The sequence below is a fragment of the Ctenopharyngodon idella genome, chromosome 12, assembly GCF_019924925.1.
Source record: "Ctenopharyngodon idella isolate HZGC_01 chromosome 12, HZGC01, whole genome shotgun sequence".
NCBI classification, from domain to species: Eukaryota; Metazoa; Chordata; class Actinopteri; order Cypriniformes; family Xenocyprididae; genus Ctenopharyngodon; species Ctenopharyngodon idella.
In genome coordinates, this window is record NC_067231.1 from 12225048 (window position 1) to 12251186 (window position 26139).

At 38.7% G+C, this 26139-nt stretch overlaps 1 protein-coding gene across 4 annotated transcripts in view; it reads left to right on the forward strand.

Moving 5' to 3' along the window:
- The window catches only part of svild (supervillin d), a 128673-nt gene that overhangs the window by 41746 nt on the left and 60788 nt on the right, over positions 1-26139 (forward strand). For 3 of the 4 annotated variants that reach the window (XM_051914472.1, XM_051914471.1, XM_051914473.1), the window contains exons 2-4: positions 4948-5425; positions 12310-12344; positions 21771-21832. In XM_051914472.1, the coding sequence (XP_051770432.1) occupies positions 5055-5425; positions 12310-12344; positions 21771-21832 (468 nt within the window). In that variant the 5' untranslated portion in view covers positions 4948-5054. Of the gene's footprint in view, positions 1-4947; positions 5426-12309; positions 12345-21770; positions 21833-26139 lie in introns of those variants that run through there. The other variant, XM_051914474.1, reaches the window with a different exon arrangement.

A 26139-nucleotide genomic window follows, 5' to 3' on the forward strand; every position in this document is an offset into this window, starting at 1 on the left:
AATCCAACATTTTGACACAAAATGATAACTGCAAAACATGTTTCTTTGCCTGGAGTCCAGCTGTTTCTGTGAATTGCAGCGACCTATTTTGCTTATTTTTTTCTGTAGCTTTCAGCAGTCTGTAAAAATATACCTCAGATTTTGTGTCAAAGCTATTTGTACAGTCAGTCGCAAAGCTCTTTCCCGTTTTGGATGTGTTTTGTGTGTTTTTCACGGCATTCACGATGAAAACCAATGCTGCCACTCAGTCTTTTGCCACTCAGTGGGCGTAACCGCAGTCATAACGGTCGACGGTGACATCACGTGCATACCCTCTATTCTGTGTTCAGGATTTTTTGGGTGGGGCTAAAACGTTGGCTCGATGACGCACTGGAGCCACCGAGTATGGCCCCGTCCCTCACTATAATAACTGTCGATGACGCACTAGAGCCGCGAGCATGGCCCCGCCCCTAACACTACAGCATCAGTGGCTCGCCTCGTCCGCTCAATAGTGTCATTACCGTTAGTTACTACAGCCTACATTTTGCTAGCTAGCTATGCCTTCGTCAATCATATTACCTGGTTGCGATAATATACAAAACAGCTCTGTCCCTTATTTAAATAAAAACGATGATATGAAAAAGAGGTGGATTCATTTTGTGAAGAGCCATCTTGATGGAGAGTTGACAATCACCACCAACACCTGCCTAATTAATGATAAATTTAGCACCGGATAATTTTACAAACTTTCATCAGAGACAACTGGGATTCACTGATAATCCACTCCGCTGTTATTGGTGAATGGGGCTGAACCGACTGAACCCGGTGTTGTGCCGAATTTCGACTCCCTGTCAAATTATTACCCCCCTCGTTAAAGTCGCTATCTGATTGCCTAATCCTAACCTCTCCCCCACACCTAATCCTAAACCTACCAATACAGGGGGGTAATAATTTGGCAGGGGTAGGAATTCGGCACCACACCGGCCTTCATCCTCCTGTCTCACGGCGCCAACATCTGGTGCCACAGTCGGCAGTACGTGCCCACCAATGAGTGTAAGTTGCCTTGTGTACTTGTTATAATTAGTAGGTAGTCCATTGTAACACTACTAAATTTTGCAACCCTCTAATGTGATTCTTATGTTTATATGCATCAGTATGTTTGACTCACTACTAGATGAGTAAGTTGAGAGAGACGGCAACTTTCTCGAGAGTGGGCGTGGTTTCAGCGCCGACAGCGGACACGCCCCCAGTGTTTGAGAGCAAGATTTTGATAACTTATTTCATTTACTTGGCGGGTTTTTAATCATTCAAATTTGGCTGGATGGTTAATAACACATTTTTCTGTGGTGTGACAAACTCAGAACACATATTTTAATATTGCTTTACAGGGACTATAAGGGTAGGGATTATTTATCACTACTTCATGTTTTGTAACCAGACCTTGATATATGTCCAGGTAAATAGCTACACAATGGCTGGAGCTCAAGGCCCCTGTGATGATGTATTTTGCACAAAATTATTATTATAAATTTGATATGTTATAATGTCTTACCATTGCATCAGCATACCCTTGATAGCATAAAAGCATACTTTAGATATTAAAACATCTCAAAACTCACTCACAATAGAAATAGAGAAAATGTGTTGCAAATATCTTTTGTCATGGGAGATTACAGCTCCTCTAAGAATGATGTAATCTCATCTGTGACTCCACTATTACCTTGTTCCTCTTCCCTGTCATTCCACACCCTCCTCCCATGTGTGTTTTCCTTTGTCCCATGATCATTTCATTATTGCACCTGCAATATTCTTATCTTCATCAGCATTAGCCTTGCTCTCTCTTGCACTCTATCACAAACTAATTCTTTCCATTTCAATTATTGTTTCCCTGTTACATTTGTTTCTTTCTGCCTTTCTCCCTCTCGTGCTTGCTCTGTGTGGAAGCTATTAAATGTGAGGTACCAGATGTGGCCCATTAACCCCTGTGCCCCGCATCAGGAATCCAGGAGCGCCTTGCTAACTTCTCTTCGTGTCCCCAAACCCCCACTAGCACAAACACACCCTCACCAGCTTATAATTCATAGACTTTTATAGCAACATCAGAGCCTCCATCATTCACAGTTGTGTTTACAGACACACACAGGCACACACAGGCACACACTGATGCTAAATTGCCTTCTAAGATACCTTCTGCAACATGCTTGACAGAGCAGAGAAAGAATGTAGAGACCAAGAAAAATGCATTAAATTCTCAGAAATATTGATAGAACTGTAATTTTTTTATACTTATTAGAGTATCAAACCATTAGCTTGAGCAAGATGCTAACTCCAAGCTGTATTGAAATCAAATGTGAGTTGCTATGGAGTATTTAGTGCCATAATAATAAATAACTCTTTCAATAAATTATCAGTAAATATATAAATCTTTTATGAAATTACATTTGAAATTTCATATATAGATATTTCCATTGGACATTGATACATACTGTATATAGCCATTTATTTATTTACTGCTTACTTATTAGCACTTTAAATGAAAGGTTTATTTATTAACATGGCACTCCAAATTCTCCATAAGTTGCTGGCTATGCAGAACATTCCAAATAGGGTTTTTTTTCTGCGTCTTGCCATGAGCACCACATTTTTAGGGACTGTGTTAAGTTAAAAAAACAACTTTCATCTCATGACCCCCTCTTTCTTTTACCTTCAGATGAATATACCTTTTTCTTGTCACGGCACAGTTTTGATAAGCAAAAAATCCCACGGCACACCAGCACTAAAATACCAAAATTACACAAACATGCATTGTTTTGAATGGCATAGGCCTATTAAAACTGAATATTATATTAAAAGAATTACTCCCATTTAATGTGAAACTTGACCTTAAGTCAGGTATGAACACAATAAGGTCATATAGGTAGCTAACATATTTACACGTCGGACACAACCTCATATTTTTTAAATAATTAAACAGTGTGTGATCAAAATTGGTATTGTGGTTTTATATATGTGCATGTGTCATTATAATGTTAACATTTTATGAAAATCAAGCTCAAGTGGAGTTATTTTTTGACCAGTGAATGACAAGAGATATGTTTTGTCAGTCACTGGAACAGCCGCATCTGTGTATCAGTAAGTGTATCGCATTACGTTTTCATCAACTTATCATTTGATAATTTTCCACGCTCACACAGGTTGTCAGGTGTGCCGTGGAAAATTATCAAATAGTTGGAGAGAGCAGAGGATATTTAGCTATTTAGCTATTTTTAAAATTTATTTGGCAACTTTTAGCACCTTTTGAAAGGTGACTCAAACAATAAATAAGGCACATATTTTCATCTAAATTACACAAAAAGAGGACAACATTGAACAGCTAGCCAGCCAAGCAGCACATCAGCCTGGAGAGAGCTGAAGAAAGATGAAGAACAGTACACACATCATATGTGAATTAAGTCGAAAGTTGCAGTTGTTCGATAATAATTGTTCATTTATGATACAGCATGTTATTAGCTTGTACCTATAATTATGTACTGGTAAATTATTATATGTTAAGTTCTAACCCTGTGTAACCCTAAAACACAAAATGCAATGAGTAATTTAAAACACAGGTAAAACACCTGTGAATAATCAATACGGATAATTCCTTCATTATAAAACAGTACATTGTGAACTATTTATACAGACTTTTCTTAGAGTGTATCACACTAACTACCAGTACACTGCTTAAAACAATAATTGTTCAAACTGTGTAGTTTTACTAGTTAATAAGAAAATAAATAAAACGTAATTGTTAAAAAAAAGTTCAAAAACTGTTCAATAATTCAATGCTGTATTTAAAAAAATATCTGTTCATAAAGATGTTGTTTATATTACTCTTACAAATAAAATGTTTATTATTTTTTATGAAAAAATCTAAATTAACATATTTCAAATCCTATTTTTATGTGGATTCTAATGAATAGCACAGTTTTGCGCCATGGTTACGCAATGACGTCATCACGCAATGACAGAGCAACGTCATTTAGCAACTTTTAGCAACAAAAAAAAAGCCGCCTTTGCAACTTCCCCTGAAAATTAGTTTGCAACACTGGTGCTATGGCACAGTGGTTGGGAAAAACTGGTCTAGCTGTTTTTTAACACAAACATTTGTTCTCTGTGAATGATTACTTAGTAGGCAGCCTTTGCATGCAGTAGACCAGGGGGTTTAAAACCTGTCCTGGAGGACCCCCAGCACTGCACATTTTGTAGGTCTCCCCCATTCTTACACATCTTACAGATCATCAAGACCTGGGCTGTGTTCAAAATCGCCCCTCTATACCCTTGTTCAGTATTCCCAACATTGCTCCACTAATATAGTCCACTTGAAGGAGTGAATGAAAATGAGTGAGTGAATTTGGACACTGAGTTTGCCGAAAGGATTGCCGCTTTTGCATAGTTTATGCTTGCTGTTTAATAATCATTTGAAACTTAGCAAACTGGCAGTAGTAATGATAAGATTGATCTGGAACTCTGTCATGGAAACTAGCATGTATGAACCCTAATTAAACTATTTAATAATCAATTAAAAAGGTATTTATAGCTGTATGATATTACACTGCAGCCTTTGCAGTGCTTAGGTTTAAAAACCCCTGCAGAAGACAACAAGGCTCTCTCTCTCTCTCTCTCTCTCTCTCTCTCTCTCTCTCTCTCTCTCTCTCTCTCTCTCTCTCTCTCTCTCTCTCTCTCTCTCTCTCTCTCTCTCTCCCTCTCCTCTCCTCTCCTCTCTTTCTCTGGGGCTGTTAAGGGTAATATGAGAATCACAGCAATGTGGGCAGGTGTTAGAGTTCTGTGTGTTTTCTGTCAGCTAGATCACTTCTGTCTATTCAATCGCATATTTTCATTTGTTTTTTTTGTTTCATTCAGTGCTTAAACAAAGGCCTTTTTTAAATTTAAGAACAGGCAACTCATTTTGTTTGTCTCTCTCAACAGTGGAATGGTATCGGCAGACTCGTTGTCCACTAGGAAGTGAGCAAGAACGCCCACTGTCACCATCAGTCATTGGAGCACAGACAAAGGACGTGTAACTGAAGTGAGAGATGATGGATGCTCTAGATTCTTTGCAAGGCTCATCTCTGGAATCCAAAGCTGAACGTATCGCCCGCTACAAGGCTGAGAGAAGGCGGGAGCTGTCTGAACGGTATGCCAACTTGGAGGAAAGTTCATCCATATACACACGGAAGGAAAGACATCGGGAAACCACAGACAGCTCAGATACAGTGCCCAGCTCTGAGCAGAAGAAGAAAGAGGTTTCCTCTGGACTGAGTCAGTACAATAAAGATAACACTGCTCTGAGCGAGCAAGAAGACAGGAGCAATTTTGAGGGAAAGGCCAAAACAGATGCCATACCATCCTCTAACATCTTCGTTAGTCACAGCAACAAAGTAACAAGGTCACACCAATGTCACAGGTGAGCTTGAGTCTCAAGGTAATATCCTACAATGCTAGACATTGGCCATTTAGAGACTATAATTCAAATCTTTTTCTGCTCAGTAAATTCAGACTGAGGGCAGCATTTAGATGTTGAGAACTGAATAGTTAGGGAGATTGAGCCATGCAGCGGTCTACGCCAGGACACATCCTGCTGTTTTGACATCTGAGATTTTTGTTTTGGTTTAAACTTACAGAAACTCCATCAGCATGGAGTGGTTTTCATTTCTGGGCAATTACAAACATAGATATAAGCAAACGTGCGGGGGTTGGATAGGCGGCATTATTCCGCCAGTTTGGAATGTTCTTGTATGGAGAACAGGGTAGAACTTTCTCTTCCTTGTTTGGTGCTAATTCTTTATATCAATGGGTCTCAAACTGTGGTTCCAAGTGATCTGTGAGTTGATTGATTAAATCCATGATGAAAAAAATACTTTTTTCTTCTTTTTTTTTTTTTTTTTTTTTTTAAATAAAGCAACTAATAAATTTATTCATTAAAATAACTATTTGTTTATATTATATTATATATATTATATTATATATAGTAAGACTGAATATATGTAATATTATTTAGTAAATAATACATTTATTTAGCTAATTGTACTGAAATAAGAACTGGCAAAATTGTGGATCTGTAATATAAAGCTATTTCAAGATGTAGGATAAAAAACTAATGTCCAGATTTGTGGTTTTAGGTGGTCCACAGTTTTTGTTTTACGGTTGTTTAACTTCTGGTCTATACTGGTGTATGATGTGCTTTATTGCAATTTGTAGGCCTGGCATACATAAGAAATGTTTTGTATCTTTAAGATGAAAATGCAGATTTCAAAAGAAATATTTTGAGATATTTCTCACCTGTAAGTCATGATACAAGCAATTCTTTGTATACTGGCCACCACCCTGTTTCCCTTATCTGATTTGTTTAAAGTTCTGTGATGCAGTCGCTTGATTTTTTTAGACCAACAAACATGTCAGATTTACTAATTACCTTCTCAACAATTAAAATTGATAGCGTAAACATGAGAGTGGCATGTTGACATTGTTCATTCTCAGCCTTAGCCATTACACGTCAAACCTGCCTGTCCTGTCCCAGCATGTCTCTGTTTAGTCTTTAGTTGTCTGCATTGTAAAGGTCAATGTTTTATCTGGTTCATGTAGGCTTATGTGTTAAAGTGAAAGTAAACCTGAATGGGATGTTGAATATCACTGACAACGGCCAAAGTGGATGTGATATATGAGGTGACGCCATGGTAGCCTTTAGCTATTTTCTCAGGTATGTTTGAGGATCAGTGAGATTGTGTGCAGCAAACGTGCTGGCGGTGGACTTGATCTGACCACATGATATTCTGTCTTGTGTCTGCCGACACTGAGCCTAATTTAACCCCCCAGGTTTTTTTTCCCCTCACTGCTACATTGCTCTGTAAAGTGACAGCTAGTAATCAACTAAATGTTACAGTTTGTGTCTAGCAAAAAGAGAAAGAAAATAAAGTGAAATACACAAGGCAAAAGTCGTTAAAGAGTGAGTGGTAATCTTTGACACGATCAAAGAGGTGTTTTCTTCCTTTTAGCTCCTCTACAGCATCTGCATCCATAATTTGCAGTACCGTGGAAATCTCTACTACAGGTCAAAAGTTTGAATCTTTTTACTTGATCTTAATAACTTTTTAATCTAAAATTATGCTATTTTTTTTTAAAACTGAATTTGAATGGGTGGGTAGGAGCAGATAATAAAGGAAAAACAGCCAACAACTATCCAACACCAGCATCCATGTAAACTTAGTCAGTACAGTTTAAAAAGCATCCAAGGATGCACATCATTCTGAAGAATGAGTAGATGTGTCCAAACTTTTGACCATTATAAAGTTAACAGAAAACATCATTGCTCATCTGTTTTGTGTTTATATAACAAATGCAGCCATGTTGGACTGATAATCTGAGACAATACCTTGAGGTAAAGGAAAGTTAAAAATACAGTGTTGGATTGTTTTAAAATTTTGGAGTTGCAAAGCTCAGACTACCCCGACCGGTTGTAAAGTTCAATTAAAAATATGAGATACACTAAATGAGAAGAATCTCTTTAAAATGGATCCTAATAGAAATGTGCTATATATATAACTGGATTAGGTGTACCTGTGTAATTCTGTTCTCTGAAAACACATCCAGCATGTCTAATAGGGTTCAGCTGCAGGCTGCTGTAATATCAAGGTCATTCTTTATGAATGAATGAGTTGGGTCATGCTGTGGTTCAAACCCTTATGTACTCTTTCATCAAATGTTCACATTTCCTCTGCTCTCTCCAATTTTTTTTCTCCTATTCCTACTTTTATTGTTTGACCTTTCCAAACCTCCTATTCCATCTTTTTTCCTTTATCTCTTCCTATGTTTCCTTTGGCCAGAATTAGTGCATCCAAGTCCTTTGACCTCTCTCAGGTACAGGGTCATGGTTGGACGTGCTTTGGAAGGATGTTCAGAACATTCCTGGGCTAAAGGATAGTTCTTGCCCATCTAGAAATTGTCTTCGGCCAGTCAGCATTGAGGAAAGTCGGTGGTATGTAGTCAGAAAGGATAGTTCACCGAAAAATCAAAATGTTGTCATTGTTTACTCATGTTGTTTCAAAACTGTACTGCATGCTGTATTTTGTCCCTATGGAACACAACAGGACTGGAGCAGTTAATGGTGATCATGAGCTGTCAAGGTCCAAAAAAGAATATATTTTGAATATATTATGCAATAATATTTATGAAAAGATCTACAGTATTTGACGATTTTTCAAAGTTGTTTTGTTTCACTGTAATAATAACGGCAATATGGCTTTGAAAAGGACATGAGAGTGTGAAAATTATGACCATTTTATTTTTTAGGTGAACTATTCCTTCAAAACTTTATACCAAGACCAATATGACTAAACATGTCATTACAATCTAAGATATTTGCAAACAATGGGCCTGATTACACCTGGTCATTTCATGCGTTTTTACTCACAGTTGGCCACATATGTGTACGGAGCCCCGGACATGACATGCAGGAAAAAAAAAAAAAAAAAATAGTAAGCTAAATCGTGCGCACGATTTACTAATTCGTTCCCTCGATTTACTATTTCGTTCCCTCGATTTATAAATCATGCGCATGATTTATAAATCGAGGGAACGAAATAGTAAATCGTGCGCACGATTTAGTAAATCGAGGGAACGAATTAGTAAATCGTAGGAACGAATTAGTAAATCGTGCGCATGTTTTATTTATTTATTTTTGTTTTGCATGTCATGTGCGGGGCTCCGTAAATGTGTCTACGCAAAACGGATATAAATCCGATCTTCTGTTCCCGCACTATATGCACATTAATGGAGTTTACGTCATCAAAAGCAACAAATACGAGCTGCATTTTATTGACCATCAGCTAATTTCAAAATCAAAGGCCACAACAGGAGAGAGCGCGGCATCAGCATTGGTAATATCATTTAGTCTTATTACTTTTACTAAAGATAATTGTGTGTTGAGAATCTGCGACTTATTTTCAGTTTCATATGCGGCAGTTTGCACGTAGGCTTGCCGAAGAGATAGCTACTAAACTGCTCATCTGCGGCGATGCATCATGCAGTAGCGCTGTCATATTTGGCTATAAGATGTTATTTTGCCTATAACATGCTCTCTCACACGTTTATTTTTTAGTATTTTTGGGAGGAGAAACATTTACATGTGTGGTTTCAACGACCAGATGCATTTAGAGCTGTTAAGTTTTGACTGGAATGCGTCCCAGAACACCTCCTGCAGTGGTTTGAGCGATCGGATTTAAATCCGTCTCAAATGCGTTTCGGAGGGCATTTAGACCTGGTCTTTTCACAATCGGATAGCTATCCGATCAGAGAAAATGCATGAAGTGACTAGGTGTAAACAGGCCCAATATGTTTGCACCAAGTATTTACATTTTTTTTTTTTTTTTCTCTAGAAAAACTTTGTATACCTACATTAAACTAGCCTCCTCCTAATAATAATAATAATAATAATAATAATAATAATAATAGTACCAGTAAAAACAATAATAATAATTGTAAAATAGTTCATATTTGGTGTTCATCAATGTGGACGTTGTGTAAATATCCCTTTAAATTTGTCATGCTATTTAGAAGTGTTTCCCCCAGTGGGGTGTCTCTTAAACATTTTGCCATGTTTCCCCTCTAGCAGTAACCTGTAGCCTACACTCTATACACAGAAAGCATTTTGTCTGTTTCTCAGAAATGTCAGTTGTATGAGAATTAACTCATTGTAACACAACCTTTAGTGAACTCTCATAGGGGAAAGAAAACTCTAGTAGTTTTCTTGGCTCCTTTCATGGCTCTTTGTGTTTGCCTTGGGTGTAGATAAGCCTCTAGCCATATGTGTTGTCTGATAAAAACATGTTTTTTCCTGTTAGTTGTGGTTTTATAATGATCTATTTTGAACATGATTGTGCTGTTATTTCTTGAACTTCTAACATTAAATGGAATTGCTTAGCAGTTTCTATTCCTGTGTTAACATGCTTCCTATATGTAAATTTATATACATACACACACTTTAAAAAAAAAAGAGTCTATAGGCTTTAGTTACTTCACAGCTATTAATCACAGGGTCCCTACGAAGTGTTCACTGCCTCCTATTCACTGAGCATGGAATACTGGTTGACAAAATACGTTCATTTGGAACCCTCTGCAATGTCTATCAAACATAGACAACACTTGAGTTGCGAATATTAGGGAAGTTTAAGGTATGATATGATAATAAGGTATGACATAATATACTGTAAATAAATATAAATTACCTTACATTTGTGTCATATTAGATGTATTTTTTAACCATTATATTATACAGTAGTTGCATTGTAATTGTTGCATATTGTGCACTAAACTTGTGAACAGCCGTGTACAAACCATACCTGGGAATAATTAAACTTAGTAATAATGCCTGCACCTCAACTCCTTTTCACCACCTTAATTTACTTCAAACATTGATGGATTAAAAGGCACAAAGCTCATGATTCCATCTCAGATATGTGCTGTTCTCAATTTATTTGTTTTTTACAGATTTTATTGTTATCTAAATATGGAAGTGCCATATAAAAAGTCCATGATAGCCATGATGCATGCATGACTGTAAAGAAAATTAGAATGACCTTACGGCCTGGTTTCACAGACAGGGTTTAGATTAAGCCAGGATTAGGCCTTAGTTTAATTAGGACATTTAAAGGCGTCATGAATTGAGAAATCATTTTTTCCTTGAGCTTTTGATATATAAGAGGTCATAGTACTATAAGAATATCCTGTAAGATTCAGAACTAAAAACTTCCTTGTTACGCCAATAAAAGCTTTTATTGACACCAGGCCCATCGAACGACTGATCCTGTAATGTTCCTGTCATAGAAATGTGAAACATAGAAATAGAAATCAACGCAGAAGAAATCAACGCCTACTTCATGATTGCAACGTTAGCCCCGCCCACTGGCATGTTAGTGAAATGAGAAGGAGAGAATAGCGATACAGGACAAGAATAACATTACCTTTCAAAGTAATGTTCACGTTCAACAATGAGAATCTCAGTTGAGCTTTATTTATTTGCATTCTTGATTTCACTGTTGATTCTTTGATAAATCGATCGCATTTCGGCGCAGGCTTTGTAAACAGACTTTTACGATATGCAACTCAAAAGTAATGCAACAACATGTAAGTAGCTGTGTTAATTCTAATGCCTGATCTGATATATAGGCTAATGAATCATGTACAGTCAGATGTTCTTTGTCTATGTTTCAGAGTAAATCGAACCAGTGACTACGATCAACTTCACATTGGTTCTCTTAGTAGGATGAAAATAATCTGTTATTTAAACTGTGATTAAATTATATAAAGAAGCGGTCAAAGAACGGTCCCTTTACAATCGCTGGAGCTGTCAATCAAACAGCACCAGTTTATCAGTGACTGAGTTCTGGAAATATGCCAAAACTCCCATTTTATTCAACGAATCTCTTAGTTACAGTGCGTTTGCACTATTAGTTACGATGAAAGCATTAGTTAGTGTGCAGAAATTGAGTTGCAATGATGAGATCACTGCTTTCATGCGCTCAACAACATGATCTGTCTGTGATCGGCTACAGTGTTCTAATGCCATAGATATAAATGTAATGCAACACTTTTAACGATTAGTTAACCTTGAGAGCTGTAATAGTACAAATGTGCTAAAAGTTTTTGAGAGAGTAATACTTAGCTATTTTCAAATGGAAATCACAGCAGTGGGTGTTTACACTGAAGTCTCACAGCAGACATGCCCCTTAAAACTGAGCATTCAAATCAAAGGCTAAAATCAGGGTAGCAAAAATGCCTTTTATTTATAAATGATGATTTTTGATGTAAAAAGCATACTAACATTATAAGTGCACCCCAGGAAACATTCTAAAACAATAAAAGGATGCAGATCGTGACCCCTTTAAGTAGCTTTTATAAATGTGCCTTAGAAAAAATATTACTGGTGTGAATCTTGAAACAAAACAATGGCAGTGACATATTTTAAGATATGTCAGTGCAAGTTACTTTCAGTTAAAACAGCTCAAACATGCATTTTTAGTCTGGGATTCATTTTGTCTTTGAAACCGGGGGTATAAGTTCTAGATTGGCCTGTTGTTAGTCTTTGCAGTGCTTGAGTAATGCTTTACCGATGTGCAACATTAATCACGTGTAGTGTGTTCTTTCTCATGCTTTTATCTAGCACCAAGTTAAATGCCGTGAAGGGCGGCAAAGTGGGGATTAGGGTTTCAGGTGAAGCTGTGTCATCTTTTGTTTCCTTGCCATAAATTAATTCATAAGCTCATTAGTCTGCCTTTCTCTCTCTCTCACACACAGTCCACTGGAAGCAGAGGAAGCCCAGAAGCCACAGGGTAAGTCTCTTTTCCTTTCATTGGCTTCAAAGAGCCCCTTTGTGAAACACAAAGTTCCTTTCTCTTGCCTCAATTGTTCCACACTCTCCCTTTTTAAAATAGCAGAGATACAGTGATGTACTCACATACAGCTGGAGAAAATCTAGTGAAACACAAACAGGCTCATACACAGATGTGCACATATATACAGCCCTCCTGTTCCACTGAGTAGACCCAGACCCCGAGTGGCCTGTACGCCACAATCTGGATTTTTTTATTTATTTATTTTTTAGGAAAGTGAGTTTCCTTGTTTAATACATTTGTTTACACTGTATGATTTCTAGTATGTTGAGTCACATTTGATTTCGTTATGTGTCATTTGTTTGCAGTTTAGACGTCTCGTTCGTTATGGAAGAATTCTAGTTTCGTCTTGTCACTTGTTTACAATATAGATGATGTGTTAGCTGGCCAAATACAATAAATTAAGGATGCACAATATATCTGCATCACATTGTTACCTGTTAATATTATTTTATTTCAGTAATACTTTTTTAATTGTTTTAATTGTAATTGAAAATATTAGATATACGCTATTTTTCAAAGGTTGAGGGTCAATACATTTTTTGTTTATTTATGAAAGAAGTCTATTATGCTCTTAGGCTGGATTTATTTGATCAAAAATACAATAAAATAGTAATATTCTGAAATATTATTACAATTTAAAATAATGAATTTCAATTTTAGTATATTTTCAAATGTAGTCCAAATGTAGTCCAGCAGTCCTTTCTCAGGTCTTTGGTGATGTCTCAGAAATCACTCTAATATGTTGATTTTATGTTTAAGAAACATTTTTTCATTTTTAATATTCAGACCTGAGATTTTATTATCATAAAATATAATATTATATATTATATAATATTATATTAAGATTTTTTGTGGAAACCGTGGTGTGTCCTCTTTCTTTTAAAAAAAATCTTACCGACCCCAATCTTGAGTGGTAGTGTATATCGGCTGATATTGGATATTTAATTTTCTGCTTATTTTTACACTTAGATTACTTTTAAAGTTAATATTTATTAACACTAATAATTTAATAACACTGATAAATATCATCTTTTGCAGTCTCAAAATTATTTTTTTATACTTTCACTTATATTTTGATGCCTAAATTCACCAGTAGCTTTTCAAACATTTTATTTTTAGTGTTTACATTTTAACACAACATGGAATAGATTATTAATTTTGGCCTTTTATTGGTTATTGTAAATAGTATCACAATAAATTATTGGCTTTTGTGGTGTATTCAAAGTATATTGCGTGTGAATGAATCGTTCACATTAAAGGATTAGTCCACTTTTAAATAAACTTTTCCTGATAATTTACTCACCCCCATGTCATCCAAGATGTTCATGTCTTTCTTTCTTCAGTCGAAAAGAAATGAAGGTTTTTGATGAAAACATTCCAGGATTATTCTCCTTATATTGGACTTCAGTGGCCTCCAAACGGTTGAAGGTCAAAATTACAGTTTCAGTGCAGCTTCAAAGGGCTTTAAACGATACCAGACGAGGAATAATGGTCTTATCTAGCGAAACGATCAGTCATTTTCAAAAAAAATGTTAATGTATATGCTTTTTATAAACAAATGTTCGCCTTCTAAGTGCTTCCGCCAAAACCGTATTTCCGTATTCTCCAAAAAGTTTATGCTGTATGTCCTATGCCTTCCCTATAGACCCTTTTCACATGACGTCACACAGCTTCCGTTTGGACTCGAAGCAGTGCATCCTCACTTCCGTCAGCATAGTGGAATACTAGCGCTGCTCGAATGAAGTGCACCCAATAGTTGTACATATGTCACAAATGTGGTTAGAGGATGACTGTAGTCACCTAATTTCATGTAAATTCAAGGCGAGGTGTTTGGCAGATCTCAAACGAACTTACCGATCGGTGAGATTTGCTGCTTGAAGTCGGAGGAGGAGTTGAATACGGAGCACTGAACCGTACATTTTCTGCTGCCCGTAGTCACTTGCAAACTTTGCTGTCTTTATTGCAGATGAAGCTGTTTATATGTATTTGTGAAATAAACGCATGTTTCCGACATTTACGTGCAGTAAAAAAACCTTTTCATTCAATGCTTAATGTACTACTTAATTCAGTGCCTGTACTTACGGAACGAACGCAGCGCCAGTTACATTTTTTCCGTAAGTTGAATAGGGTAGGCGTAGGACATACAGTGTAAACTTTTTGGAGAATACGGAAATAAAGCATATACATTTACATTTACATTTTTTTTTCAAAAATGACCGATCGTTTCGCTAGATAAGACCCTTATTCTTCGTCTGGTATCGTTTAAAGCCCTTTGAAGCTGCACTGAAACTGTAATTTTGACCTTCAACCGTTAGGAGACCATTGAAGTCCACTATAAGGAGAATAATCCTGGAATGTTTTCATCAAAAACCTTCATTTCTTTTCGACTGAAGAAAGAAAGACATGAACATCTTGGATAACATGGGGGTGAGTAAATTATCAGGAAAAGTTTATTTGAAAGTGGACTAATCCTTTAAGACCAGGAATATGTATTAAAGTAAATAGGGTTTTTTGCACTCACAGTATGACTTATGACTGCATTAATGAACAAGGTGATTCAAATGTGCAGTAACCAACAACCACAGCTACATGTAAGAACACACACATTTTTAAGCCACATAAAGTATAATTACTTTTGCCAGGTCTGAAAGTGGCCCCCAAGCCATGTAATTTGAGTATCCTTGCTTTATGGGTTGGTTGGTTTGGTTGATCAGTTTCTGTGTGCTGTATTCTATGGCTTTCCTCTCTGATCTGCTGTAGAGTATTTTGCAATGAGGTCATTCATTTGAATGTGTGAACTCAGCAGGTTTTAGGATTTGTCCACATCATTGACGCCTCTGGAGGAGTTGGACATTTTTGTGGAGTCAGCTGGCATTTTAATGTAAAATCAACCCATGTCAAAACAGGGAGGTGAAACTGACAAAAGTTTCAACAGCAGTAATCCTTAGTATTGTGTGACTCAAAGACTGCATCTATCATTATACTGGACTATAAAATAAGACATAAAATACATCACTGCACACTTAGACACTTACACACTGCACAGAGAGCATATCCAAGACAAGCATTAGCAATAAAAGTTTTTTAATAACCTGTGACCGTACATAAGACAAGCGGGATGGATGGATGGGCTGGATGGATGTTTTTATAATAATCAGACCTCTTAGAGTGTTGAAAGTGGACACAACAGGAAATATGAATAATAAAGTATCCACTCAGAGATGCACATATTGGTGGTATACATTTTCATCAAGAGAAAATGACTGAGGGGAAGAAAGAGATAAAGGAATAGATATAGTTTCTTAGATAGTGGTTGATAAATGGCCCCAATTTTGAAAGGATAGCTAAACAACATGGCCCATTTCAAGCTCCCCTGTGCTTAATAACACTGACGCCCATTGACGCTGTTGGAGAGGGCTGGAAATGAGCGAAGTGACTGAATGAATGCACACACACACACACACAGACATAATGTACACACATAAAACTGCACTTATGAGAAATGCACCTCTCAGGTTTTTATTGCTTCGTCCAAGTCTGTAAAATATTGTTGGTATTTTGGCCTTTATAACTGTGATGTAAAATGTGCCTCCCAATTAGGGATGCACTGATACCGATACCAGTATCGGCCCGATACCAAGCTCATGTACTCGTACTCGAAAAAATACCCCCGATACCAAAGACCGTTACCTCATGTGATGTAACTGACAGAATTTTCCGTGCACAGAGACACCGGTGGCAGAAGCAGAAACAATGTCAGCCTCAGGGGTGTGGAAATACTTTAAAATGAATGATGACAACCGACACATTGCGAACTGCATGCAAATCGCGTTGAATGACAGACCAGAAGCGCTCTCTCTTGCGCGCAATCCCCGTTCTCTCAGACAGTGCGTGATCCCAGTTCTCTCAGACAGCGCGCGATCAGTTCTCCTTGCGCCTGAATGGTCAAATGCACAAATAGTTGTCAAAATGTCCATCGTGTGGAGTAGGCTATAAATACATTCGGTTATGGCTTAAGTGGACGCAAACAGCTGGGTGAAAACAGGATATGTATCAGGATCACTGGTGTCAAAAGTATTCACATTCATTTCTCGGGTACAAGTATAGATAGGGTTTAAAAAGACTTCTGTAGAAGTTGAAGTATCAACTCAAGCTTTTTACTCAAGTAAAAGTGTAAAAGTACTGGTTTCAAAACTACTTAAAGTATAAAAGTAAAAGTAATGTAAGGAAAAAAAAAAAATGCCATTAAGGACAAAAGTTTAGGCCGCGCCACAGGGGCCTATTGTGCACTACCCCACCTCCTCAAAAAAACATTTTTTCTAAAGGCCATAATGACTATAATGTTATATTAAAATGTTAATGTTGAAAAATTTGGGATGCACTAGGCTACCTGTTTCAGCCGCATATATGCCCATTGAAATGAACGCATTTTAGTACAATGCAAATACATTAAAGAACCATATATGTGTACTACTGAGCATTAACGTGTTTCATGGAGCGGAAGATATGATGACTAGTAAGTATTGTAATAGTGCAAAAATTCAAACTTCAGAGGCATGTCATCAATAACCTTTATTGGAATGTAAATGTACATCCAAGCTCAGCTGCAGGAATCTGTGAGGGCAACGGACAAGAAAATCGGTGTACCCAGGGCAGGCTTAGTAACAATCAGGGCTTGACATTAACACCCGCCAACCCGTCAAATGCGGGTAGATTTCAGCTGTGGCGGGTAAGACAGCCACTCCCACTAGCCACTTTGGCGAGTTGAATTTAATTTTAGCTTACAGCCAAATGATCGTTGAAGATCGTCCTATCACAAAATTACAATTCAATTACAATTCTTTATCGATTAACTTGTTGTGAAGGCGGGATAGGCGGAATCGCGCTGAATGGCACACAACAGAAGCGCCCTCTCGTGTGCGCGATCAGTTCTCCTTGCGCCTGAATAGTCAAATACACGCAAACACAGATGTCAAAATGTACATACGTCTACTACGTCTAGTGTTGGGGGTAACAAGTTACAAAGTTAGTATAGCCTACTTATCACAACATTTTCAAATCGCAAACGCTAATTTATTCAAACGTCTCTCTATTGTAGCTAAATTTGCGGAGGACGAAGAGAAAGCACCCGTTTGATAAATGAGCCATTAGTGGAGAAATAATAACTTTTAAGAAATAATCTTTTTTGAGTAACGACCCCAACACTGGCTATGTCCTCCTTGCTGGAGTGTGACGTGATTTGTGTCATGTGCAGGTGCGATGGATCGCGTACAAACCAATAGGGTGTTGGAATGGTATATGTTTATACTTCTCATCAAATTCACAAATTCAAATTCACTCTATCCGGATGGCGCGATTTATCTGGACAGGGTTTTTTTTTGTTTTTTGTTTTTTTGAACGATGACAAGCCGGAATGAAAACAAGCCAAAATGAAATATTAGTAACGAGGCTATTTTTAAAATGTAAGGAGTAGAAAGTACAGATTGCGTGAAAATGTAAGGAGTAGAAGTAAAAAGTCGGCTGAAAAATAATTACTCCAGTATAGATACCCAAAATAAGGTAACGAAGTATTTGTACTTCGTTACTTGACACCTCTGGTCAGGATATTACATGGATTCGGTCTTAAAGGGAGAGTAGCCTAATTAAAGATTTGTCTGTCATTAATGTTAATAAAACAACAAAAGATGTTAAATGAATGTATATATACATATACATATATATCGTGAAATAAAAGTTCTCATATCATGGTCATATTGCCCACTCGTCCCGTATTCCACCATGAGAAATCTGGTCACTAGTTTGTGTTTATATTGGTTCACAATGTTATAAACATTTGTCCTGTAATATTTGTTTAGCACTTTTTGAAAGGCAGGTTAAAAAAAATACTGATGGATGAAAAAATGGTATCGGTGCATCCCTACTCCCAATATTATGTTCCGTTAAACAATTTACTGAACAGGCATACATATAAATAAGAAACTTCATAAAGGTTTTAGGCTAGGAGCAGAAACAACATTTTCCTCTGGTTGTGTCGCAGTAGTTCAGGCAGTATGCCAACACGTGCTCATCGGGGTTGGGCAAAATTCACAACTTAAATGTGCACTGTAGCCTATTCTTCTGAGTTGAAGTTGAAGTTTAAGTTAAACTTTGACGAAATGAATGGTACTTTTGAAAAATGTTTGAAATTATGTAGCCTTCACTCATGTACAACTGGCCACACCCCACAGGATGTTGAATTGGAATGACAAGAGGAGGAATTTACTGAATTACAAAGCAAGGAAATTTGGCATAGTTGCACAGGTACATAGTAATTTCATTAGTCAGGTTTATGAAGAAACAAATAAATACATTAGTGATCTATCCCTTGATATGTAGATTACATTTTTAAGACCGTTAAACACTGTCAAAACAATTAACTCAACCATCAAAATATACTGCACCACAAAATGTCCACCATTGTTTTCAGAACACTTTATAAAAATAAATATTGACAACAATGTACACTATACCATTCATTTTTTAAAATAAATTAATACTTCATGAAATTGTGTAAAAATTACCTTGATACTGTGAAATGTCCAGTAGCTTTTTAAATGCAACATTATTTTATTAAGTCACGGGGCAGCTTTGACAAGAAGTTTCAGTGCATGTGTATGTTTCTGTATGTGTGCGAGTGTGTGTCTGTATATGCAGGGGTGCACATAAGTGGTACACAGGTCCACATGCGCGGTAAAAATAAATGATGGAGGGAAGCGCTTTTGAGTACCAACATTGACCGGTTCACAGGGACACGTTTACTTACTGGAGTAGGATTTTTCTCCATCTCTGTTAAGATAGCAATCATGATGATAAGTGTGTTCTTTAATTATTAGGTATGCAACGGATCGCAGTTAATCCGTGATCTGTACGGATAAGGTCCGACGGTTCAGCACGCATGTGATTCGCGGATTAACTGCTAAATTCAACCATCATAGAGTGAAAGTTTATCATTTGGACACGTTTTGTCTCGCCAATTAACACATTCAAACGATTTTAAAAGTGGAAGAAGAGGCGAAAATCGGGACTCGCGAGCTGTTATCTGTGCGCACAGCCTCATACCCCCGAAGTGTGCGCGCAGAGGGAGAGAGAGAGACAGTCAGACAGCGCTCGAACACCGAATTAATTCCTCTTTCGCTTTTACTTGCGCTTGAACGGACACATACACACAAAATACCTGTCTCGGCAAGTATTCTCTCGGTTATGTCATAAGTGAACAGTTGAGAAAGAAACTGGATGTGTGTCAGTTATTCGGTCCGTGCTGTTCTTCCTTCATCATTATCATCATCTACCATGTTCGAGAGAAAAGAAGATAGTAAGGAGAGCAGTCAGGAGGAAAGTGATGAGGACAGCTTTTAGGATAAGTGTGTCAGGTAAAGTGTGAGTACCAAGCAACATCTCCAGGAGCTCCCTTGAGAACCAGACCGAAAAAAGTTATGTGCACCCCTGTGTATATGGCTACATTCACACTATCAGTCCAAATTCGATTATTAGTGTATTCGATTGGAATCTGATCTAAAATTATTGACTGTCCACATTGTGTATCGCAACTGTTCAGATCTGATTTGTGTGTCCCATGCCGCTGTTTCGTTTTCCGGAATATCTGCATTGGTTTCTGGCAATGATGTTGCGTTGGTAGCTATACAGCAAAAACAACAACAGCAAAAACAACAACAGCAGCATGGAGGGGTTTGCAATACAGATGTTGTCATATTTAGAACATGACATTGTATATCTGCTGCGCTATAATAAAGCCACCTATACCATCCTCACGTTTCTACCACTACCTCATAAAACGCAGTAGTCCATATTGCGTCTTATGAGGCAGTGGAATCGGATACTTGTTATAAAATTAAAATTTCGATTCCCCTTATCGATTTCTGTGAGCATATTTCAGATAGACCAGGTCTTTTTTGCTTGATGCAGAGTTGCAGACAAAAGATATAGACAAAGCAGTTGTGTGTTCACATGAACAAGGCATGTTCAGCAGTTGATGATAACAGTCATCATAGCATTGTCATGAAATGTATCGTTTTCATATTTTTTTCCTGTCTTGCCAATGTAAACATTCAAGCAATTTTAAACCATTCAAGCGCAAGAAGACGCAACAGTTCTCAGTTCAGCATTCGCACACTACATGAGAGTCAGCTGTCTTTGTGTGTGCTTTGGATGTGTGAATCCTGAACTGAGTTCTCTTTCATGTCTTGCGCTCGAAGGACAGATACACACAAAATTATGTCAACATGCCCGTCTTGGTGAGCATCCTCGTAAACATAGTTGGTTTTGTCTCTAAGTGAAGGTAAACAGTTGAGAGAAAACAAACATTTGTTAGTAGCTATATTATGCTGCCTTCACATGCTATCGGAAATTTCCTACTTCCCACTTGTGAATTATTACGAGCTTGTCGCATTCAAGTGCTTTGTTGTTAGAAAGAATAGGAATCATGGAGGACACCAGGTTTATTCTTGCTTAATTCTTGTGGAAATCTTATTAAAACCAGTTTAAGTGCTATTGTATACATTCACCACTTTATAGATCTAGAGTTTCGGTCAAATACATGCTAGTTTCGCTGTGTATAACACATACATATGCTTCAAATGGTAAGTCATATATGTAAATATGCACTACTGCCACTACTCTCCATATTAAGGACAAGTGCAATACTGTGTACTTGTGCTTAATAATGTAAACTTACATTAGTTAGGTTAGCCACAGGCAAAAGTTCATTGTGTAGTGTTCTTTAGGCTGCTGATTTTTTTTTTTTTTTTTTTTTTTTTCTGTAGGCTGCTGATTTTTGTTCATGGTTTTTAGCTGCAACGAAATGTTTTGCAAAAAGAGACACAGAATAAATACGTTTGATAACTAAATGTTTGACCTAGACATTATTTTTACTTTATTATAATCTAAAGTTGGAATCGATAAGTCTTGGAACCAATAAGCAGAATCCGAATCGGAATTGCTAAAATTCAAATGATACCAAACCCTATACACTTCGTATCATGCTCTCACTGAACAGGTGGTTTTTGTATGGTAATTTCTTTAGAGTTCGCACAGTGGGTCAATGTCAAGAGAAGTTCTTGACAATAAGAGTTTATAGAAGAGCATAAGCGTGTGTGTGTGTGAAGGTCTCTTTTGTAAGAGTTATTTTTCTATTAAATATCAAAACCAAAACAAACTGTGAAATGATCCTTCTTGGATCATAACTTCACTCAGTACATCTGATATTGTGTACAGTATGAGTAAAGTTAACTTCAGGCATGTTGATTGATGTGCATGCATGTGCGTTTGTGCACGTTCTGACATTACTCTTTGTTTGTGTGTTGACAGATGATGGGAAAGCAGATGATGACGCCAAAACCCGTATGCCTGCCAAGACGTCTCTTTTGAAAGTAAGTGCCCTTTATCTGTAAGCACTGTAATAGTGCCTGTGACCATGTGTCACCTCTCATTCTATCTCTTTCGCAAACAAATGTTGTTTTCACTGTCATAGGTGTAAAAATGTTACAAAAATATTTTATAGAATTTATAGATAATTTCAGCACTAGCGACACCAAATGGGATTCCAGTCCTTCCTCTTTGTCTAAAACACATCTTCACAAGCTTCAAAATTCACATTGGTGAATTAGCCTCCTGGGTTGGCAAATTGACATTGTGACCGAACAGTTGTGGTTTTTTGTTCTTGAGCAATTTAGTATTTGAATGAATTATTCTTGTTCAGTTTGCATGGACTGACTCATTTTTGTTCATTGAAGTTTCTCCATGCTGAAGTGTGCTTTCTTTCCATCAAAGACTATTCACCTTTTATTTAACGTAAGAGCGTATATGGCCATTTGTAACTTGAATGTGCAAGGCTTCCAGTGTCTTCCTCTTCCAGTTATTTTAGCTGTATAAAGACAGTGCGTTATGCTGCTTGAAACTGCAAACTGTTATTATCATATTATTTAAATTTATTGTTACAATGATAAACAAGCTAGTTTGTAGTGCAAATAGTTTTACTGTGTATTGCACTTTTTTTTTTATTCTTTTAGCTATTTACTATAGTGGCTAATGAATCAGAAGTCTTGCACTTTCATGGGAAATAGCTTACTTCAGCGTCACAAATAGCAGTTGATTGTGAGCTGTAAAGAACAAACAAGTAGTCCTGCTTGAGGTTGACGTCAGAGAGAAACGAGAAATTACTTTAGCATAAAAAATGACACACTTCAGTTAAATTGCTGGCAAGTAAAGCAGTTTATGTTGAAAGCGTCAGCTTACTGTTCAGCTATGAAAAGTATAAACCAAAAAACATACTGTATATTTATTTATATTTAATACAAATTTTAATTCAGTTTATTGAGACTAAACTTTACAACCCAAAGACATTCATGTCTTCCCTTTTATGTTGCTGTTATTATGTTGTAAGCTTCTGATTATGAGTATTATGTCAGCATCTGGTCATGCATTTTAACGGCAGGAAATTATCTTGGAGAGGTTACGCTGAATTAAATGGATTATTGTCAGCCGAGCTCTGCAGTTGTCCCAAATGGAGCGCTGTAATGGCTGTCAGCTGTGTTTTGTTATAAGAAAGTCTGCAAGCTGCATTTGAACCAGTCCAAGTGTCCTCAAGGACAGTTGAATGAAAACACCATATTTTTTGTACTAAGGAAATTTAGGTCTGCATGCAAGGCTCGATATATCTTCATTGTCAGAGACTGACTATAGAAGTGCATTTACAGCTCTTCAGATGCTTATTTAGCTCCAAGAATTGTATAAGTATTATCTGATTAAGTTAGTCTTGTTTGAAAAAGAGAGTTATTTAGATTTTTCTTACTTGCATGTGTGAAAGGGAATTCTGAAGTTAAAGGAGTGTTCGGGGTTCAAGCTCTGATGACAGTAGGCATGCTGTCTGTCACGAATGTGGCTCCCTCGGCCCTTCCTCCGGACCGCCGGAGGGAGCCATCACCGGAATACTGATCAGTTCTCATTCGGACTACGTCTCCCATGGGCCCTCATTCCTGGGACTGATTGCACACACACCTGCACCACATCACACTCACACTATTTAAGACACACTCACACACACACACATCGCGAAGTCTTGATTTGCCTTGGTGATCATTTCTGAGCGTTTTCCCGTGGACTGTTACCTGTTATCGTTTGGACTGTTTATTCTCTGTGACCCTTTGCTGCCTGCCCTGATCTTTGCCTGTTTCCTGGACTGTGATTGTTTGCTGCCTGCCCTGATCCTTGCCTGTACACTGACTCTGTTTGTCTGCCGCCTGCCTCGACCATTGCCTGTCCCAGTTTATGCCTCTGCCTTTGCCCTGTCTGCTCTGTAAGTTCTCTTAATAAACAGCTGCAAATGGATCCACATTCTGTCGACTCATCATTACAGAAGACTTCGCCAAACAGTGATCCAGCAGCCCTCATGCAGATTTCATCTGAACTAACTGCCCAGGCCAACCAGCTAGCGGTGCATCAACATCAACTTAACCGCTTGACTTCCCTTACCGAAGAGCTGGTGAAAACACTCCAGGGCCTCCGATTCAGCCCTGCCGAAGCCGCCATGCCGCCGCCCGTTGTTCCCGCCAATCCAGGCTTCATGGCCTCCCCTGCAGTCAATCCTCGCCTAGCGCTCCCAGAAAAGTTCGACGGCACTCCCGCCAGATGTAAGGGGTTCCTTCTCCAATGCTCCCTGTTCATCAACCAGCAACCGTCTCTGTATCCCACCGAATCCAGTCGGATATCGTTTGTGTGTTCCCTGCTCACTGGCAAAGCACTGGATTGGGCCACCGCGGTGTGGAGAGATGACAGCCCCGTGTTCCCCACCTTCCCGGACATCTTGCGAAGCTTTAAAGAAGTTTTCGAACATCCCGAAGGAGGCAAGAGCGCCGGCGACCAGTTACTGTCTCTCAGCCAAGGTAAACAAACAGCAGCTGAGTATGCGCTGAACTTTCGCACTCTCGCCGCTCAAACGAACTGGGTCGAGGACACATTAAAGTTGCTTTTCCGAAGGGCACTATCACTGGAATTACAAGCTGAACTCGCGTGCTGGGATGAGGGAAGCTCGTTCAACGCTTTCATCGAACTGGCCATTCACATTGATAATCTGCTACGTACCCGACGACCCGTTCGGCTATCCGCCTCAGCCGGACCCGCTCTGGAACCCATGCAACTGAGCTACACTCCGCTACTTCCCGAAGAGAGAGAAAGGAGACGACAACTACACCTGTGTCTCTATTGCGGCCAGGCTGGCCATGTCAAGATTAACTGCCCCGTACGACCTCAGTCCTCCAACCCCAAAGCGGTGAGTTCTCCACATCACTCTAACTCTTCCTCCAACTGCTTCAAAATTCCCATTCAGATTATCGTAAATGGCCAACGTCTATCCACTCACGCCCTGCTGGATTCTGGAGCCGCTGGGAACTTCATGTCAGATACATTCATCAAAGATCATAACATCTCTCTAACAGACTGTAATTCCCTGTTGACAGTGGAGGCGCTAGATGGGAAGCCCATCGGTGGAGGCAAAGTGGTCCATATCACTGACGAGCTCGCCTTGCAAGTAGGGGCCCTTCACCATGAACTCATCCGCTTCTATGTTATCCACTCACCCAATAACCCTGTGATCCTTGGTCTGCCCTGGCTCAGAACCCATAACCCACACGTTTCCTGGAAAGAAGGTCAGATTGTACAATGGGACGCTAACTGCCATGCAAACTGCTTGAAACAAATCACTCCCCTGCCAGTTCAAGCCGCTGCACTCCATGATTCTGACACTGAGAAACTTAACATACCCGAAGAATATTCCGATCTGGCTGTGGCCTTCAGTAAGAACAAGTCCACCGAACTACCTCCTCATCGTCCCGGGGACTGTGCCATCGACCTGTTGCCTGGAACCACACCTCCCAAGGGCAGGATCTTTCCCCTGTCACAACCCGAGTCAGCAGCAATGAAAGCCTACATCGAGGAGGAACTAGCGAAAGGATTTATCCGCCCGTCCACATCACCGGCAGCCTCAGGATTCTTCTTTGTCAAGGAAAAAAAGGACGGCGGATTAAGACCCTTAATCGATTACCGTGGACTAAATTACATCACCATCAAGTTCCAGTATCCCTTGCCTCTAGTTCCTCCAGCCCTCAAACAACTCAGGCAGGCCGCATACTTTACCAAGTTGGACCTTCGCTGTGCGTACAACCTAATTCACATCCGAGAAGGGGACGAATGGAAGACAGCCTTTTCCACAACCACTGGTCACTACGAGACCCTCGTCATGCCGTTCGGGCTAGCCAACAGTCCCTCTGTCTTCCAGTCCTTTATCAACGACGTCTTCCATGACATGCTCAATCGCTGGGTCATAGTCTACATAGATGACATCCTCATCTACTCCAACTCTTTCAAGGAACATGTTCAGCATGTGCGGGCAGTGCTGCAGAGACTCATTCAACATAAACTATATGCAAAAGCTGAGAAATGTGAGTTTCACCAAACCTCTACCTCCTTTCTGGGTTACGTTATCAGCCGTGAGGGCGTGGCCATGGATGACAGTAAGGTGAGGGCGGTACTGGAATGGCCACAACCCCGCACATTGAAGGAATTACAACGGTTGTTGGGGTTTGCCAACTTCTACAGGCGGTTTATCCGGAACTTCAGCGGCGTTGCAGCCCCGTTAACGTCTATGACCAAGCGGCAGTCCTCACGCCTCATCTGGTCCTCC